This window comes from Pongo pygmaeus, chromosome 9, assembly GCF_028885625.2.
Source record: "Pongo pygmaeus isolate AG05252 chromosome 9, NHGRI_mPonPyg2-v2.0_pri, whole genome shotgun sequence".
NCBI classification, from domain to species: domain Eukaryota; kingdom Metazoa; phylum Chordata; class Mammalia; order Primates; family Hominidae; genus Pongo; species Pongo pygmaeus.
In genome coordinates, this window is record NC_072382.2 from 127569421 (window position 1) to 127589045 (window position 19625).

At 38.4% G+C, this 19625-nt stretch overlaps 2 protein-coding genes across 2 annotated transcripts; one reads left to right on the forward strand and one right to left on the reverse strand.

Annotated features, from left to right (window-relative positions):
- Window positions 1–433: 433 nt before the first annotated feature.
- PATE2 (prostate and testis expressed 2) lies at window positions 434–1828 on the reverse strand. Its single transcript, XM_054438167.1, has 4 exons — window positions 1777–1828; window positions 1606–1629; window positions 926–1054; window positions 434–570 (listed from the first exon to the last, which is right to left on the reverse strand). The coding sequence occupies exons 1-4, from the start codon at window positions 1826–1828 to the stop codon at window positions 434–436; spliced, it is 342 nt and encodes a 113-aa protein (XP_054294142.1).
- Window positions 1829–11174: 9346 nt separating this feature from the next.
- Window positions 11175–14653, forward strand: PATE3 (prostate and testis expressed 3). Its single transcript, XM_054438168.2, has 3 exons — window positions 11175–11248; window positions 12431–12553; window positions 13533–14653. The coding sequence occupies exons 1-3, from the start codon at window positions 11200–11202 to the stop codon at window positions 13655–13657; spliced, it is 297 nt and encodes a 98-aa protein (XP_054294143.1). The 5' UTR covers window positions 11175–11199; the 3' UTR covers window positions 13658–14653.
- The last annotated feature ends 4972 nt before the right edge of the window (window positions 14654–19625 follow it).

The window sequence follows — 19625 nt, forward strand, 5'->3', positions numbered from 1 at the left end:
GCCAGAAAGTGTCAGGGCTAATCCAAAGAGAATTCCAACAGAGAGGAGTGTGTGTGTAGATGAGGATAGAGGATAGTCACAGAATTCTCAGTACAAATTGGAGATTATTATGGCCCAAGTGTTCACATTTTCATACAGGAGATAATAAATGACCAAGTCTGAGCTTATTCATGGCAGTATCATGTAAGGAGAGCAAAACCCCTCCCACCTGTGAGCAACAGGGATGTGCAAAGAGTAAGTCTAGTGCTCCATCATCAATAGGCTCCGCTGTCCACACTGCGTCTCCTTATGCCTGCTTGTCTTTTCACTATGAGCTGGCTTTCTCACTCTCTACCATTGCATAGAAGAGTAGAGCAAAATTCAGGTTCAGGGAAGAGAAAAAGAGGGTAGCGGTTGAAAAAGAATCCAAAATCCAGGAGAGACGTATGTACAACTAAACTCCCTCAGGGAGGTTGCAGTAGTTACTATGATCACAACAGATGAGCTCTGCCCTCTTCGTGAACCCCAAGAAGTTGATGTCCTCACAGTTGGTCATACATGACAGTTTTGAATAATGATACATGCTCTGCCCTGAGGAGGTAAAAGAGAGGAAATATGATTATAATGACCTCATTTCCTTTTACTGCGTTCCTAGGAGTAATCTGTTTTTGTGTCCTTACTAACCTTTCTCTAGGCCCAAATGAGTTCCAAACCTGAGTCTGTTAATTGCTGACCCAGAGAGTGGATTTTATTCCCTGCCAGGTAAGGGACATCAGCCTCTTTTTCACCCAATATGGTCTTAGGGAAAAGTCTGTCTTTGCCATCCCCTCATGACTACCCCATACTCACCCATCCCATTCACCCACTCACTCTGAGGGCAAAAGAAAACCACTGTTTCTCAGGGATGGTGGTGGTGATTTTCCAGTCACTCTCTACTCCACATTACCTTTCCTTGTAAGGATGTAAAAGTTCTCAACTGCGCAGGACTGTTTATGCTTCAGGGAGCAGGATGTCATGACACCATAGCATAACCCGAGATGATATTTTTTACATTTATAACACATTATTTCAGTCGCTGCCAGATACAAAAAGAGGTGCTTAGAGGATGCAGTCTTGAGAATATTCTCTGGGGCTGGGGGGGCTCCACTACAGGACCTTACTCTTGCCTAGTGGTTCCTAACATTTTTTGGACCATGGACTCTTGGTAATCTTGAGAAAGATAGGGATAATCATGCTGTGGTCCTCCCCATGTACACATTAATAAATTTGTACACATTTTCTCCAATTAAAAAAATCTTGTGAAAGATAACCTGTACAAACATAGATCAAACACTGTATATGATTTCAGGAGGTCAGGGTTCCCATGAAATTTGTCCATGGACCTCCAGTAATGAACCCCTTATCTTGCCTGATGATTTTGCCGAGTAATGGGTAAAAGAAAGTAAAGTGGATCTTAGCCTCCTTACTCTAAGAAATGGACAAAACGGGTCTGGCAGGAGGCGAAACCCCTAGGATTCTATAAGAAGAATGGATTACAGGGCTCTCTGAAGATGAAGGGAAGGTTTGCTCCTAAACATGTCACAAATCACCTGTTTACCAAGGACTTCAGACAAGCCATGATTGTACCTTTTATAGGGTCATGAAGTTCACGTGTGAAAAGAAGAAAAACCTTCCATGTTATAATCTCACATACATCTGCCACTGCCCCAAGAGCCAATTTTGAAAACTTTCTCTTCCCCCAGCATCTGTCCATCTCTTAACCAACCACCAGCTTCCCCTCTGTCTCCAGGAACTTACCCCAATATGGGCAGAGCAGAAAGACTGTGCCCAGCAGAAAGAGAACAAGCATCCTGGAGCTTCTGTCGGGTGCAGCTTCCTGTGGAAGGAGCAAGTTGTTCTCTCGTGATCTGTCTTTAGGCTAGTCATCTAAATTATATAATCATAAAATTTCAGGGACAGACAGTATGACAATGTTCCCAGAGCCAAACCACCATATCTGATTGCTGCGCAGCATTCTAAAGAGGGTACTCACTTTGATTTTGTGCAAATCCTCTAATGAAAATGAAATGGTAATGTTCCTGATTCACCAGACCTGCTCCTACTTCAATATTGCAGAGTTTTAAAAAGTATTTTCAACTTTCATTTTAGATTCAGGGGGTACATGTGCAGGGTTGTTTCAGGGGTATATGGCTTGATGCTGAGGTTTGGGGTACAAATGATCCCGTCACCCAGGTAGTGAACATAGCACCCAACAGTTAGTTATTCAGTCCTGCCCAGTCTTTCCTCACAATGTTGCAGGTTTTAATACATCTGGGAGGTATTCTTTACATCTTCTTGTGTTTCATCCTCATTGAGCAATCTAACAGCAAGTCTTATCCATTCTACCTACTAACTTCTCACATGGGTTTATTATTCTCTGTCGCCACTGCCATTATCATAATCCAGTCTACTATCATGTCTTGCCTGGACCAAGCAATGGCCTTATTTCTGGCCTCCATGCTTCTCCCCTGCCCCTTCATAATCATTTCTTCATAAAGCAGTCAGAGAACAAGTCATAGATGCCACACCCCTGCTGAAAACACTCTGACGACTTTTTATTACCTTTGAAAGAAAATCCAGAGTTTTTATCATAGCCGGCAATGGCTTCCTCATTATGAGCAATGGCCTCCTCTCCAATCTTTCTCTCCACATTTCCCTTGCTCACTCAGGTCTTTGCTCAAATGTCACTCCCTCAGACAGAGCAGCATTTTCTGCTTAATCTCTAGAAAATGACAGCCTTCATTTCCTACCCTTTTCCCTGTTTTATGTTTCATAGCAATTCTAATAAGCTGATCTTACATTCCTATTGGCTCACATTTTTACTCCTCCACTAGAACAAAGCAAGGGATTTCTTTGATTTGTCATGGCACACTTGGCATCTAGAGGCTAGGAACAAAGGAAATGCCCAACAAATATTTGTGGGAGGAATTAATAATGTCCTTCCCATATCCTGCCTTGCATCCCTCCAGTCCATTCTCCACAGAGCATCCAGCTTCATCAGATTGGTTTTTTGAACTATAATAAAGATGAGAAACGAGACTTTCTACATTCCAGCAAGGGTCCCAAAATAGTCGGTAGCAAGTGTTTCACATTTCAAAGTGAAATGCTATGCTACTTAGGCAGATTTACAAAGAAAATCAATGAAACCGGACTTGCTGCCCACCTGGAGGGTATAAATAAACAGTGAATTGCCGGAAAATAAAATGGAAGGAGTTTCTATAATCTAGGGTGAGGGTTACTTTTCTATATATGACTCAAAACACAGAACCATAAAAAAGATATGTTTACCTATATTTTTAAAAAATCTTCTACATAGATGGAAAACCAATCATTAATCCATAAGCAAAGACCAAATAACAAATAAACCATTAAAAATATATGCAACTCATATCTCAGACTAAGGGCTAATCTCCCTATTGTACAAAGATATTCCAGAAATTGATTTTTAAAAGATTAACAATTCAAAGGGGAGGGATGCAGTCAATAATAATGTCATAGTTCACAGAAAAAAGAAACAGAAATGCTTCTTAAACACATGAAATATGGTGAACCTTGCTCCTAATTTTAGGATATTAGTTTTACTTAACAGATTGGCAATAATCAGAATTTGGTAACACAACTGTGTTGGCAAGACTGGAGTAAAACAAGCACTGTCATACACTGCTGATGGGGCTGTAACTTCATATATCAGTAAGGAATAAAATTAGACAATAACTTGTCAATTTTATATCTTTCCTGCTTTCTCTTGTGGGCATTCAGTGCTATAAATTTCCCTCTACACACTGCTTTAAATGTGTCCCAGAGATTCTGGTATGTTGTGTCTTTGTTCTCATTTGTTTCAAAGAACATCTTTATTTCTGCCTTCATATTGTTATGTACCCAGTAGTCATTCAGGAGCAGGTTGTTCAGTTTCCATGTAGTTGAGCAGTTTTGAGTGAGTTTCTTAATCCTGAGTTCTAGTTTGATTGCACTGTGGTCTGAGAGACAGTTTGTTATAATTTCTGTTCTTTTACATTTGCTGAGGAGTGCTTTACATCCAACTATGTGGTCAATTTTGGAATAAGTGCTGTGTGGTGCTGAGAAGAATGTATATTCTGTTGATTTGGGGTGGAGAGTTCTATAGATGTCTATTAGGTCTGCTTGGTGCAGAGCTGAGTTCAAGTCCTGGATATCCTTGTTAACTTTCTGTCTCATTGATCTGTCTAATGTTGACAGTGGGGTGTTAAAGTCTCCCATTATTATTGTGTGGGAGTCTAAGTCTCTTTGTAGGTCTCTAAGGACTTGGTTTATGAATCTGTGTGCTCCTGTATTGGGTGCATATATATTTAGGATAGTTATCTCTTCTTGTTGAATTGATCCCTTTACCATTATGTAATGGCCTTCTTTGTCTCTTGATCTTTGTTGGTTTAAAGTCTGTTTTATCAGAGACTAGAATTGCAACCTCTGTCTTTTTTTGTTTTCCTTTTGCTTGGTAGATGTTTCTCCATCCTTTTATTTTGAGCCTATATGTGTCTCTGCTTGTGAGATGGGTCTCCCGAATACAGCACACTGATGGGTCTTGACTCTTTATCCAATTTGCCAGTCTGTGTCTTTTAATTGGAGCATTTAGCCCATTTACATTTAAGGTTAATATTGTATGTGTACATCACAATTGAAAGAACTAGAGAAGCAAGAGCAAACACATTCAAAAGCTAGCAGCAGGCAAGAAATAACTAAGATCAGAGCAGAACTGAAGGAAATAGAGACATTAAAAACCCTTTAAAAAATCAATGAATCCAGGAGCTGGTTTTTTGAAAAGATCAACAAAATTCATAGACCACTAGCAAGACTAATAAAGAAGAAAAGAGAGAAGAATCAAATAGACACAATAAAAAATGATAAAGGGAATATCACCACCAATCCCACAGAAATACAAACTACCATCAGAGAATACTATAAACACCTCTACACAAATAAACTAGAAAATCTAGAAGAAATGGATAAATTCCTGGACACATACACCCTCTCAAGACTAAACCAGGAAGTTGAATCCCTGAATAGACCAATAACAGGCTCTGAAATTGAGGCAATAATTAATAGCCTACCAACCAAAAAAAGTCCAGGACCAGACAGATTCACAGCCGAATTCTACCAGAGGTACAAAGAGGAGCTGGTGCCATTCCTTCTGAAACTATTCCAATCAATAGAAAAACAGGGAATCCTCTCTAACTCATTTTATGAGGCCAGCATCATCCTGATACCAAAGCCTGGCAGAGATACAACAAAAAAAGAGAATTTTAGACCACTATACCTGATGAACATCGATGCAAAAATCCTCAATAAAATACTGGCAAATCAAATCCAGCAGCACATCAAAAAGCTTATCCATCACTATCAAGTTGGCTTCATCCCTGGGATGCAAGGCTGGTTCAACATATGAAAATCAATAAATGTAATCCAGCATACAAACAGCACCAAAGACAAAAACCACATGATTATCTCAATAGATGCAGAAAAGGCCTTCGACAAAATTCAACAGCCCTTCATGCTAAAAACTCTCAATCAACTAGGTATTGATGGGGCATATCTCAAAATAATAAGAGCTATTTATGACAAACTCACAGCCAATATCATACTGAATGGGCAAAAATTGGAAGCATTTTCTTTGAAAGCTGGCAGAAGACATGGATGCCCTCTCTCACTACTCCTCTTCAACATAGTGTTGGAAGTTCTGGCCAGGGCAATCAGGCAGGAGAAAGAAATAAAGGGTATTCAATTAGAAAAAGAGGAAGTCAAATTGTCCCTGTTTGCAGATGACATGATTGTATATTTAGAAAACCCCATCGTCTCAGGCCAAAATCTCTTTAAGCTGATAAGCAACTTCAGCAAAGTCTCAGGATACAAAATCAATGTACAAAAATCACAAGCATTCTTATACACCAATAACAGACAAACAGAGAGCCAAATCATGAGTGAACTCCCATTCACAGTTGCTTCAAAGAGAATAAAATACCTAGGAATCCAACTTACAAGGGATGTGAAGGACCTCTTCAAGGAGAACTACAAACCACTGCTAAACGAAATAAAAGAGGACACAAACAAATGGAAGAACATTCCATGCTCATGGATAGAAAGAATCAATATCATGAAAATGGCCATACTGCCCAAGGTAATTTATAGATTCAATGCCATCCCCATCAAGCTAACAATGACTTTCTTCACAGAATTGGACAAAATTACTTTAAAGTTCATATGCAACCAAAAAAGAGCCCGCATTGCCAAGACAATCCTAAGTCAAAAGAACAAAGCTGGAGGCATCACACTACCTGACTTCAAACTATACTACAAGGCTACAGTAACCAAAACAGCATGGTGCTGGTACCAAAACAGAGATATAAACCAATGGAACAAAACAGAGCCCTCAGAAATAATACCACACATCTACAACCATCTGATCTTTGACAAATCTGACAAAAACAAGAAATGGAGAAAGGATTCCCTATTTAATAAATGGTGCTGGGAAAACTGGCTAGCCATATGTAGAAAGCTGAAACTGGATCCCTTCCTCACACCTTATACAAAAATTAATTCAAGATGGATTAAAGACTTAAACGTTAAATCTAAAACCATAAAAGCCCTAGAAGAAAACCTAGGCAATACCATTCAGGACATAGGCATGGGCAAGGACTTCATATCTAAAACACCAAAAGCAATGGCGACAAAAGCCAAAATTGACAAATGGGATCTAATTAAACTAAAGAGCTTCTGCACAGCAAAAGAAATTATCATCAGAGTGAACAGGCAACCTACAGAATGGGAGAAAATCTTTGCAATCTACTCATCTGACAAAGAATCTACAAAGAACTCAAACAAATTTACAAGAAAAAAACAAACAACCCCATCAAAAAGTGGGTGAAGGATATGAACAGACACTTCTCAAAAGAAGATATTTATGCAGCCAACAGACACATAAAAAAATGCTCATCATCACTGGCCATCAGAGAAATGCAAATCAAAACCACAATGAGATACCATCTCACGCCAGTTAGAATGGTGATCATTAAAAAGTCAGGAAACAACAGGTGCTGGAGAGGATGTGGAGAAATAGGAACACTTTTACACTGTTGGTGGGACTGTAAACTAGTTCAACCCTTGTGGAAGACAGTGTGGAGATTCCTCAAGGATCTAGAACTAGAAATACCATTTGACCCAGCCATCCCATTACTGGGTATATACCCAAAGGATTATAAATCATGCTGCTATAAAGACACATGCACACATATGTTTATTGTGGCACTATTCACAATAGCAAAGACTTGGAACCAACCCAAATGTCCATCAATGATAGACTGGATTAAGAAAATGTGGCACATATACACCATGGAATACTATGCAGCCATAAAAAAGGATGAGTTCATGTCCTTTGTAGGGACATGGATGAAGCTGGAAACCATCATTCTGAGCAAACTATCGCAAGGACAGAAAACGAAACACCTTATGTTCTCACTGATAGGTGGGAATTGAACAATGAGAACACTTGGACACAGGGTGGGGAACATCACACACCAGGGCCTGTTGTGAGGTGGAGAGAGGGGGAAGGGAGAGCATTAGGAGATATACCTAATGTAAATGATGAGTTAATGGGTGCAGCACACCAACATGGCACATGTATACATATGTAACAAACCTGCACGTTGTGCACATGTACCCTAGAACTTAAAGTATAATTTAAAAAATCAACTATTCTATTTGAGAAGGAAAGTGAATAATAAATTATCCCTTTGTTGCAGTCCAAAAACCATTTCTAACATAGATTACTAGAATTTGCTGATCACGTGGAGCATCTTTCATTTAGCAAGCTGGTAAAATGTATGAGAAGCCACAAGAAAAGGGTTTTGTAAACCACCAAAACTGCATTTCAAAATGTGCCTTTTTTTTTTTCAAATTGAGCTTTCTTATCAGGAAAATAACCCATATCCTGAGATGCATTTCTAGCCCATACAGAAATAAGATGCTCTTTCATTTTATCTGGCCTCACACTTCCATTCACAAGAATGTTTTCACAGAAATAATAAAACCAGGATGACCTTTGTGTCCTAACAAGTTCAAAGATGCAAATGAAATCATTTAATTCCTGATCTTTCACTTATTTCTGTTGGTAACAAAGTCTCAGGCACTGCTAATACTCATAGTTTGTTGACAATATTCAGTAGAAAAAGAAATTATTCACATCAATTAGAAGTTAATAAAAAATAAAAATATACATTTATCTATCAGAGTTCATGGACTCCATGAAACTAAGAGGACACTAGACCCATATTGGTAAACCTTGTTCAGGAATGGAGGTAAGGAGCTAACAAAAATCTGATACTCGAATGCATAAAATCAGTCCATAAATGTTCTGAAAGAGCCTTTTGCAACTTTTTATTATTCATTGTGATTTTTCATCTGAAGCATCATATTAACAGCAATATGGTGAATGAAACGTGAATTTTAGTGACACTGATCTAGGCTTGAACCCCAGCTTTGCTCCTTGATATACACTTCACCACCATGTTGTCACCAGGGCTCCATGAGACAATCTATATAGAAGGGCCCAGCCTTGTGCACGGCATATAGTAAGCATTCAATACATGTTGGTTTTGTTTCTTTTTCCTTCACCTCTCTCTCCACCAGCAATTGGAGGTAGGAAGGGCTGGATGTATACTCTAGGTGTTTTTCCTGGGCCCTGCAAGTAGGCACTCCTCCACCAGATATTTTTAAAGGGCCATTATCTCCTGCTCTGTTCCTCATATATGCTCTGAAAAACCAATGCTGCCCCTGGGAACCCAGGAACAAAGCAGCCTGATCCCTGACTCTATGCCAAAGTCCATTCCCCTAAAATAAAAGGCAGCACTTAGAAAGACAAGTTCATGGGACTGCTCATCTGTGCTATCACCAAGATCTCAGTCACCCACCCTGGAGCCAAGAGAGCCAAGAAAGACCATGAACATGAAGACATGATGTTCTCGTTCCTCCTCCTCAGAGCAGAACAAAGAGCATCTACTCAGAGTGGAGGGCTTTCCAGACATGGTGGCACATCAATTGTGCTGTGGCCAATGACAGTGGCATCACAGATAGTGGTATCACGTGCCAAGCAGAGTGCTAGGAACTTCAGAATAACAGAACCTGCTACCCATTTTCATGACGTACGTCATGCAACCACAGAGTGTTGAAGTTCTAAAGGGCCCTTAAAATGATTAAAATCTGATATTACAGATAAACGATTTGCTAAAGACACAATGAGTTATCTAGTGATCAGGCACGGGTCTCCAGACTCTCAGGAAAATGTTATTTCGATTATGCCACACTACCTCTATTAATAGTTTCTAACACCTTCTTCTCTCCTACCCCATCATAAATGAAGAAAGAAATTGTTTTCAAGAGAAAATGTGATGGATGAGGTACTGTGGGAGGCTGAGAAGTAGGTCAGAGGACTCCAACATTTGGGTAGAGTTGCAAAATTCTAAAATCTTAACTGGAAATAATCAGTACAATGGAGATTCAAAACACAATTGGCCTTTGAGAAGGCATCTGCCAAGGAGAACCTTGAAGGAAGAAGAAAAAAACTGCAAATCTATTGCAGTTTAACCTAGAATGTCCGCTGCTTTTGCTCTGATTCTAGTGCTGCTCCATCTCTCTATTTTCTTATGTTTTATTTTTATTTTTATAGATTCAGGGAGTGCATACACAGGCTTATTATACGGACAGATCGTCAAATGGTGAAGTTTGGGCATCTAGTGCACCCATCACCTGAAGAGTGAACATTATACCCAGCAGGTAACTTTTAAATAGAGGATAAAGCAAAGAAAACAAGTGACAAATGAAATACCCTAATAACTTGGTAAGCCCAGGCTCCAAAGGCTCAGAAGTTTTTCTTCTCGATAAACCTGGGAATGTTCTGAAAAATGCTATCCAGTGTTCAACACCCTTTTCTAAAATATGGCAGAGTAGAAAACTAGATCCAAAGGCCTCAAAACCTTACTCTCCATTCTGGAATCTATTATTTCAAAGGAACCAGTTCACTCATGTGTAAGTCTCTAAGACTTCTTGCTCTCTTCTTAGGCAAAGGTGGGCTCCATATTCTGTTTGTTCATAGAGAAGAAACATTGTAAATCTTGTGACACTTAACATAAGATCATATTTTATCCAATCTTCATCTGATGTCTAAAAAATGTCAGACTCAATATATTTCAATGATCATATCGTTCCCACAACTAAAGAACATGTTGTTAAATCAGTTTAGTATGGAATACTTCTAGTATCTCTAACCAAGTGCCATCAGCCATTGGGCTGGTGGTTTAGGAGACTTAGAATGCCAGGAGTGGTCATGGTTTTCCAGTACTTTACCCATAGTGAATCGTAACTGAGTTAGCTTTCATAAAGATAGACATCTAAATCATGAACAAAAAACTAGCCAGATTCAAAATATAAATTTGCTAAAGATCAAGTCATGGAATAATTCTAGAGAGGATTTAATGGCTCCACAAAGTAAACAGTCCCTGGCCTTGAAGGACAGATTTCTTGTAATTAAAAGAGTTCTCGACTGAGAATCAAACGTTCTAGGTGGAAGGTCAAGCTTGGTCACAGACTATATATCTTTTCCTCTCTCACTCTCTGGTTTCTTACCCATAATGTGAGGAGCCAGGTGAGCTTGTCTGCCTTATTCATTGCTTGGTCTTACTCATGTAACTATTGCATACACAATTTCTCAACAAATATTTGTTCAATGTATGAATAAATCTCAGAGAGGCATTGAACCACGGTGGTGAAACATGTGGACTCTAGAATTAGGAAGTCATACTTTGAGTACCAGCACTATCAGTCACTGGATATGTGACCTGGGGTAAGCTTCTGGAGCCTCAACAAGCCTCAGTTTCCTCCTCTTGAAATTGGGATAAGAATAATAATATCAAAAGTATCTGTTTTTAAAAAGGTTAGCTCCATGCAAACCTCAACATTTATTAATTTTCTTTTTTCTCTGCCTTGAGGAGCACAGCCAATGAACTTGAGCTCCAAGAGGAAACCTTGTGTGACAGGCTCTCCCTAGGCATGAATAATCACTAGCCTCTGATGAAGAAGAAAGTTTTCTCTCTGGAGCCTAAACACCTGTGCTTGCAGCCCCTAGCTTCTTTTTCCTGCACAAGAGATTTCCGGGTCAGGATGAACAAACACTTCTTGTTCCTCTTCCTCCTTTGCTGCTTCATTGTGGGTGAGTCCCAGACCTGAGGGGTATACTTGAGACACAGGATCTAGGGAGCTCCAGGGAAACTACATGTGCAGCATGCGTCCATGCAGGGCTGAGCTTTGGCCACTTTATGAGCCAGGGGAAGCCAGCCTCCAGAATGCTCCTCTGCCTTCCCTGCCAACTCTTCCATCCTTTTCAGCCTCCTGCCATTCTCCTCCAGGTGGGCAGGCCTCTGTCTTGCCCTTTTAACCCATTTTCTCCCTCTGTCCCTACCATTCCCCATAATCCCAAGCCCTGGCAAGATTTTCCTTAGGACATCCTTTTTATTTGTAAACTTATATCCCATTTGTTGAGGGAGCTGGTCAGTCTATAATGAATAATTTTCAGTTTATTTTAGGACTGAACAATGGCTTTTGATACCCTTTTCAGAGACTTTATATTACAACAAGTAATTCTATGAGAGGAAGTACTGAATGCTCTGGAATCAGACAGATTTTTTTCATGGTTTGTGGTCACGGTCTCAAACTCTCTGTACCTTTGGTTGCTCATTCAAGAAATGGGGACAATGGTGCCTGCTTACAAGGCTTTTGTGAGGATTAAATCAGATGCAACTTGAGAGACTATGGCCCAAATGAGATGCTCAATCATTGCTACTTTCCTTTCTCATTCAGGTGCACTAGGGAAATTTTTTTAAATTAAGCCTGTATTTTGAATAGCTCACCCCACAGAACCTCATAAAAGTGTCACTTATGGTACTATTATTGATGATGTCTTTATGTAGATTCAGATTGAAGCTCAAAAGAACAGAATATATCACCTGACAATAGTAACAATAGCTTGGGTGAAATGTTTTAAAGCTCTCACGCTCCTTGTCACACCCATATCTCTATAGGCCAGGCTAGCATTCATAGCACCATTTTTAAGCTAGAGGAGTCAATGACATGGAGGCTAACTTTTGCTTAAAGTTACCCAGGTTAAAATGGCTAAAGTTGGGATCAGAATCCTTTGGTGACATTTTCTTTTTATTACTCTGAAATGAGGAGTTGATAAGAGCTTCAACTGTTTACCGCCTAAATACCCCAACCAATAGCTCTTCATCAGCCTGCCCCCTCCATTATTCGTTCCCCACCTCCATCTGAATATTTTCAACTCCATCCCAAGTCCTTGCTTTTGCCTGGTCTCACACCATCTCTATGCTCTCTCCAGCAGTGACATCACTTCGGTGCGTAACATGCCACCTTCGCACACGGACAGACCGTTGTAGAAGAGGCTTTGGTGTCTGTACTGCTCAGAAGGACGAGGCATGCATGCTCTTAAGGATCTACCAGCGTAAGTTAGAGGGGCAGGGAAGGTGTTGTAAGATTCTTAGAATTCTTAGGATAGTGCTTCAGCAATTTCACATCTCAAGAGAAGAACCAATCAGAATGCCCCTGAGCACAGGTGGTGGCACAGGTCCCTGTGCATACAGACAGAGGATAATTTGGGTCAATGAGACAGGAGGGAGAAGTTGGGATTCTATATTTCCAAGAAAACTGACCAAACAGATTTTTTTTTGGTAACTGACACATAACAATTGTTTATGTTTATGAGTACATGTGATTTTTTCATACAAGCCTTCAATGTGTAATGATCAAATCAGGGTAATTGGATATTCATCAACTCAAACATTTATCATTTCTTTGTATTGAGAACATTCCATATGTTCTCTTCTAGCTATTTTGAAATATACCATAAAGAAAATATGGTATATTTTTTTGAATATTCTTGAATAGAATATTATTCAACCATAAAAATAAATGAAATTCTGTCCTTTGCAGAAACACAGGTGAGCCTGGAAGTCGTTATATTAAATGAAATAAGCCAGGCACAGAAAGACAAATATCATATGTTCTCAATCATGTATAGGAGCTAAAGAATAAGTTAATGTCATGGAGGTAGAGACTAGAGTGGTGGTTACCAAACGCTGAGAAGAGTGGCGGAAGGAGAGGATGAAGAGAGGCTGGTTAATGACCAAACAGATTTTGACTTTGAAGACACTAAATCACTAGTTGCTAATCTTCTAGCAAGAGAGAAAAATGAAACAGCTACATAGAGTTGAGGATTTTCAGGGACCTCAGGCAAACAAGCCCTGCAGCTGACCAGTGACCTCTGTATCTCCCTGCCTGGGTGCTTTTAGGGAGCATAAGCTGGGAAGCCATTCCTCAACCTACCCTGATTAAATTTTCACCAACAGAGCTAGTGCTGGGTTTGACTCACCTTGGAGAGCTTAAATCAAATGCTTATTTTCTGTGGTTCTTTCCTATTTTAGGCAATACTCTCCAGATATCATACATGGTGTGTCAGAAATTCTGCAGAGACATGACATTTGATCTCAGGAATCGGACTTATGTTCATACATGCTGCAACTACAATTACTGTAACTTCGAACTCTAAGATATTTGCCCTCCTGAGGTCTCACTTTGGAATGTCCCCAATGTTGCTCATCCTTCACACTCTGCTGGCCCTTGCTTTCCTTCCATGTCTGTCCTGACAATACCCCTGCCCTCTCGTTAACCTAAGAAGACTAAACTAGTGTCATCCTTTCTGGTGTCTTCAGCTTGGCTTCTCCCTCAGTCAGAGAACAGTGGCTCTGAACAATGGATTTCTTCTATTATTGGGATTATTGGCATTGCCATATTCCAAGAAACCTGCCCCAAGAGTTCCTGTACAGTAAAATTTAAAGCAGGAACATTCTAGAATCTGAATTTGCTTAACTTGTTCAGGTACACTAGAAAGCCTTCAGCTAAAAATTCACAATATTTTTATCTAAAATTCCCATGTATCAGGAGAATGATTAAGCAGAAATAGCAGTAAAATGGATTATGGATACTGAAGATTTTTCTCTACGTACACCAAGTTATTTCTACCAGCAGGCAGTGCCCACTTCAAACTCAATCATTGTGATTTTCTTGGCATTTACAAACTACATCCTTACACTGTTATTAGGAGATAGCAAACAATGGACTTCCCGGCCTCTGTGACATTCACCAAGCTCTCACACAGCCACTACTACTCCTATCGAGATGTACATTCAAGGTACATCAGAACTTTCATTTCTTCCCCTTCCTTTTCTAAACCTTCTCTCTTCATTTCCCCCTTTGCCATTCACCTTTACTATCACCTCCCACCTCCATTATCACCTCCCCATTGCCACACAAACTCTCCCTGTAGAGGCAGGAGGTCCTTCGAAGCTTTGCCCCATGTGTCAGATGGCACCTGAGGCATATAACCTAGGGTGGGCTGCCTTTCAGGATCCCTCAGCAAAGGGAGGCAAACATAGTCAAGATACCATCTCCCCTGTACAGCTTTCTTGAGACTTGGGGGCCTGGCTCAAAGAGATTTGTCTGTCGCTTGCTGCCCATCTTTAAGTAATAAACCGACTTCACATAACTTCTTGTGTGTTGGTGTGTTCTGTCTCATTGAACTCAGACAAATAAGTAACTAAAGCATGATGGACCTAAATAGTAGCCCAGGATATAGTGGGACTCCTGTTTCTGGTGATGGGCAGAGTGCTGATTCCTGTTATTCTCCAGGAAGTGGGAGTCCTTGCTTGGGATTGGTAATTAGCATTGCACTTCTATATTCATGAAATAATTGTAACTGTTCTGGAACTTATTATAAATGAAATCACACAGAAACTATTCACTTAAACCTGGTTTCTCTTACTCATCATAATATTGTTTAAATTTTTAAATTTTTAATTTTTGTAGGTACATAGTTGGTGTACGTATTTATGGGGTACATGAGATATTCTGACAAAGGCATGCAAAGCACAATAATCACATCATGGAGAATGTCATTTATCCTTTGTGTTACAAACAATTTAAAAAACCATTTAATTATATTCTTTTTTTTTTTTCTTTGAGACGGCCAGAGTCTGTCTATCGCCCAGGCTGGAGTGCAGTGGCACAATCTGGGCTCACTGCAAGCTCCGCCTCCCGGGTTCACGCCATTCTCCTGCCTCAGCCTCCCGAGTAGCTGGGACTACAGGCGCCCGCCATCACGGCTGGCTAATTTTTCTATTTTTAGTAGAGACGGGGTTTCACCATGTTAGCCAGGATGGTCTCAATCTCCTGACCTTGTGATCCGCCTGCCTCGGCCTCCCAAAGTGCTGGGATTACAGGCGTGAGCACTGCACCCTGCCAATTATATTCTTTTAGTTATTTTTAAATGCACAATTAAGTTATTATTAACTATAGTTGCCTGTTGTGCTATCAAATACTAAATATCATTCATTCTTTCTATTTTTTTGTACCCAATAACCATCATGACCTCCCCTCCAGCCCCCCACTATCATTCCAAACCTCTAGTCACCATCCTTCTAATCTCTATGTTCATGATGAATTCAATTGTTTTGATTTTTAGATCCCACAAATAAGTGAGAACATGTGATGTTTGTCTTTCTGTGCCTGACTTATTTGACTTAACATAATGACCTCCAATTCCATTCATTGTTGTCATTCTTGCAAATGAATGGATCTCACTTTTTTTATGGCTAAATAGTACTCACTTGTGTATATGTACCACATTTTCTCTATCCATTTATCTATTGATGGAAAATTAGCTTGCTTCCAAATTTTGGCTATTGGGAAGAGTGCTGCAACAGAGTGCAGATATCTCTTCAATGTGCTGATTTTCTCTCTTTTCAGTATATACCCAGCAGTGGGACTGCTGGATCATACGGTGGCTCTATTTTTAGTTTCTTGAGAAACCTCCAAACTGTTCTCCATAGTGGTTGTACTAATTTACATTCCCATCAACAGTGTGTGAGGGTTTCCCTTTTCTCCACATCCATGCCAGCATTTGTTATTGTCTTTTGGATATAAGCCATTTTAACTGGGATGTGGTATCTCATTGTAGTTTAGATTTGCATTTCTCTGATGATCAATGATGTTCAGAACATTTTCATATGTCTGTTTTCCATTTGCATGTCTTCTTCTGGGAAATGTCCATTCAAATCTTTTGCCCATTTTTGACTGGATTATTAGATTTCTTCCTATAAAGTTGTTTGAGTTCTGTATATATCCTAGTCATTATTCTCTTGTCAGATGGGTAATTTGCAAATATTTTCTCCCATTCTGTGGGTTGTCTCTTCACTTTGTTAATTGTTTCCTTTGCTATGCAGAAGTTTACATTGATGTTATCCCATTTGTCCATTTTTCATTTGATTATCTGTGCTTATGTGGTATTGCTTAAGAAATTTTTGCCTGGAACAATGTCCTAGAGAGTTTCCTAAAAGTTTTCTTACATTCTTTTAATGGTTCAAGTTTTTAATCCATTTTGATTTGATTTGTGTATATGGTGAGAGGTAGTGGTCAAGTTTCATTCTTTTGCATATGGATATCCAGTTTTCCCAGCACCATTTATTGAAGAGTCTGTCTTTTCCCCAGTGTATGTTCTTGGCACCTTTGTCAAAAATAAGTTTGCTGTATGTGTGTGGATTTGTTTCTGAATTCTCTGTTCTGTTCTATGTGTTCTATGTATTCTGTTCTATTCTGTTCTAAGTCTATGTGTCTATTTTTATGCCAGTACCATGCTGTTTTGGTGAGTATAGCTCTGTACTATAATTTGAAGTCAGGTAATGTGATTCCTCCAGTTTTGTCCTTTTTGTTCAGGATACCTTTGGATATTCTGGGTCTTCTGTGATTCCATGTAAATTTTAGTATTGTTTTTCTATTTTGGCAAAGAATATCATTGGTATTTTGATAAAAATTGCATTGAATCTGTAGAATGTTTTGGGTAGTATGGACATTTTAACACTATTGATTCTTATAATTCATGAACATGAAATATAATTTAATTTTTTAATATCTTCTTCAATTTCTTTCATCAGTGTTTTATAGTTTTTGTTGTAGAGATATTTCACTTCTTTGGTTAAGTTCATACCTAAGTATTTAATTTTTTCTGTGGCTATTATAAATTGGATTTCTTTCTTGGTTCCTTTCTCAGAATGTTTGCTATTGGCATACATAAATGTGACTAATTTTTGAATGTTGATTTTGTATTCTGCAACTTTATTGAGTGTATTTATCAGTTCTATTTTTTGGTGGGGTCTTTAGATTTTTCCTACTATAAGATCATATCATCTGCAAACAAGGACAATTTGAATTCTTCCTTTCCAATTTGGATGCCTTTTATTTTCTTCTCTTGTCTGACTGTGCTAGCTAGAAATTCCAGTACTATGTTGAATAACAGAGGTGAAAATGGGCATTCTAGATCTAAGAGGAAAGACTTTCTGTTTTTTTATTTTTTATTTTTTATGATATTAGCTGTGGGTCTGTCATATATGGTTTTTATTATGTTGAGGTATTTTCATTCTGTACACAGTTTTTTGAGGGCTTTGAACATGAAGGGATGTTGAACTTTATTAAATGCTTTTTAGCATCAGTTGAAAATATCATATTTTTTTGTCCTTCATTCTGTGGATATGGTGTATCACATTGATTGATTTGCATATGTTGAACCATCCTTGCATCTCTAGGATAAATCCCACTTGGTCATGATGAATGATCTTTTTAATGTATTGTTGACTTAGGTTTGCTGGTATTTTGTTTGGGATATTTGCACCAATATTCATCAGTGATATTTACCCACAGTTTTCTTTTTTTGATGTGTCTTTGTCTGGTTCTGGTATCAGGTTAATACTGGCTTCGTAGAATAAGTTTGAAAGCATTCCCTTCTCCTATTTCTCAGAATAGTTTGAGTAGAATTGATATTAGTTCTTCTTTAAATGTTTGGTAGAACTCAGCAGTGCCACCATCAGGTCCTGGGTTTTTTTTAACTGAGTGACTTTTAATTACTGTTTTGGTCTTGTTACTTTTTACTGGTCTCTTCAGGTTTTGAATTTCTTCAAGTTTGAATCTTTGCAGGTTGTATGTGCTTAGGAATTCATTCATTTTCTCTAGATTTTCCAGTTTATTGGCATATAATTGCTCATAGTACCTACTAATGATCCTTGGAATTTCTGTGGTATCAGTTGTAATGTCTCCTTTTTCATCTCTAGTTTTAAGTATTTGGGTCTTCCCTCTTTTTTTCTTAGTCTGGATAAAGGTTTGTCAATTTTGTTTATCTTTTTTAAGAAACCAACTTTTGGTTTCATTGATCTCTTGTACTGTTTTCCATCATTTCAAATCCATTTATTTCTGCCTGATCATTATTTCTTTTCATCTACTAATTTTGAGTTTGGTTTGCTCTTGCTTTTCTAGTTCTTTAAGATGCATCATTAGGTCATGTATTTGAAGTTTTTTTCTTTTTTGATGTAGACACTTATAGCTATAAGTTCACCTCTTAGTACTGCTTTCACTGTATTCCATAGGTTTTGGTATGTTGTCTTTCTATTATCATTTATTTCAAGACATTTCTCAATTTCTCAATTTTTTTCACTGACCCACTGGTCATTTGGGAGTATATTGTTTAATTTCCTTGTGTTTGTATAGTTTTCAAAATTCCTCCTGTTATTGATTTCTAGTTTTATTTCTTTTTGCTCAGAGAAGATGTTTGGCATTATTTCAACTTTTTTGAATGTTTTAAGACTTGTTTTGTGACCTACAATAGGATGTATCCTTGAGAATGATTCATGTGCTGAGGAGAAGAATGTGTATTCTGCACCTGTTGGATGATATGTTTTGTAAATATCTATTAGGTACATTTGTTCTATAGTGCAGATAAAGTCTGATGTTTCTTTGTTGATTTTCTGTTTTGATGATCTGTCCAATGCTGAAAGAGGGATGTTGAAGTATTCAGCTATGATTTTATTGAGCTATTTCTCTTTAGCTCTAATAACATTTGCTTTATATATTTCATGCTCCAGGACTCTGTCCTGGTCTGTAAAGTTGTCACTAAAAAATCTGCATCCAGACATATTGGAGCTCCATTGTATGTGATTTCTTTCTTTTCTCTTGCTGCTTTTAAGATCCATGCTTTATCCTTGGCCTTTGGGAATTTGGGTTAAATCTGCTTAGTGTTCTATCACCTTCTTGTACTTCAATATTAATATCTTTCTCTAGGTTTGAGAAGTTCTCTGATATTATCCAGTTGAATAAACTTCCTATCACTGTCTCTTTTTCTACCTCCTCTTTAAAGTCAATAACTCTTAGATTTGCCCTCTTGAGGTTGTCTTCTACATCTTATAGGCATGCTTCATTCTTTTTTTTTTTTTTTTGCATTCTCAGCCCATGCTGCTTTATTGCCAAAAATATATATATACACAGATGCAGAGTTTCCAACTCTTTTAACAGCTCCTTTTTACATCAAAGAATTCAATTTTTTCTTCAAAACCCCCAAAGATGCATAGATTAAAAAGCAAGCTGCCTTTTGTAATACTTCAAATAATATTCAATGAAATTCTTTTTAACATTATACT

Bases quoted from the DNA above. Each gene is read 5' to 3' on its own strand.
- PATE2 (XM_054438167.1), bottom strand. From the start codon at position 1,828: ATGCTTGTTCTCTTTCTGCTGGGCACAGTCTTTCTGCTCTGCCCATAT. The intron at 1,055-1,605 runs GTACAATCATGG...TGTATCTGGCAG, and splicing joins ACTTCATGACCCTATAAAAG to CGACTGAAATAATGTGTTAT. The intron at 571-925 runs GTAATGTGGAGT...TTACCTCCTCAG, and splicing joins TTACATCCTTACAAGGAAAG to GGCAGAGCATGTATCATTAT.
- PATE3 (XM_054438168.2), top strand. From the start codon at position 11,200: ATGAACAAACACTTCTTGTTCCTCTTCCTCCTTTGCTGCTTCATTGTG. The intron at 11,249-12,430 runs GTGAGTCCCAGA...TGCTCTCTCCAG, and splicing joins CCTTTGCTGCTTCATTGTGG to CAGTGACATCACTTCGGTGC. The intron at 12,554-13,532 runs GTAAGTTAGAGG...TTCCTATTTTAG, and splicing joins GCTCTTAAGGATCTACCAGC to GCAATACTCTCCAGATATCA.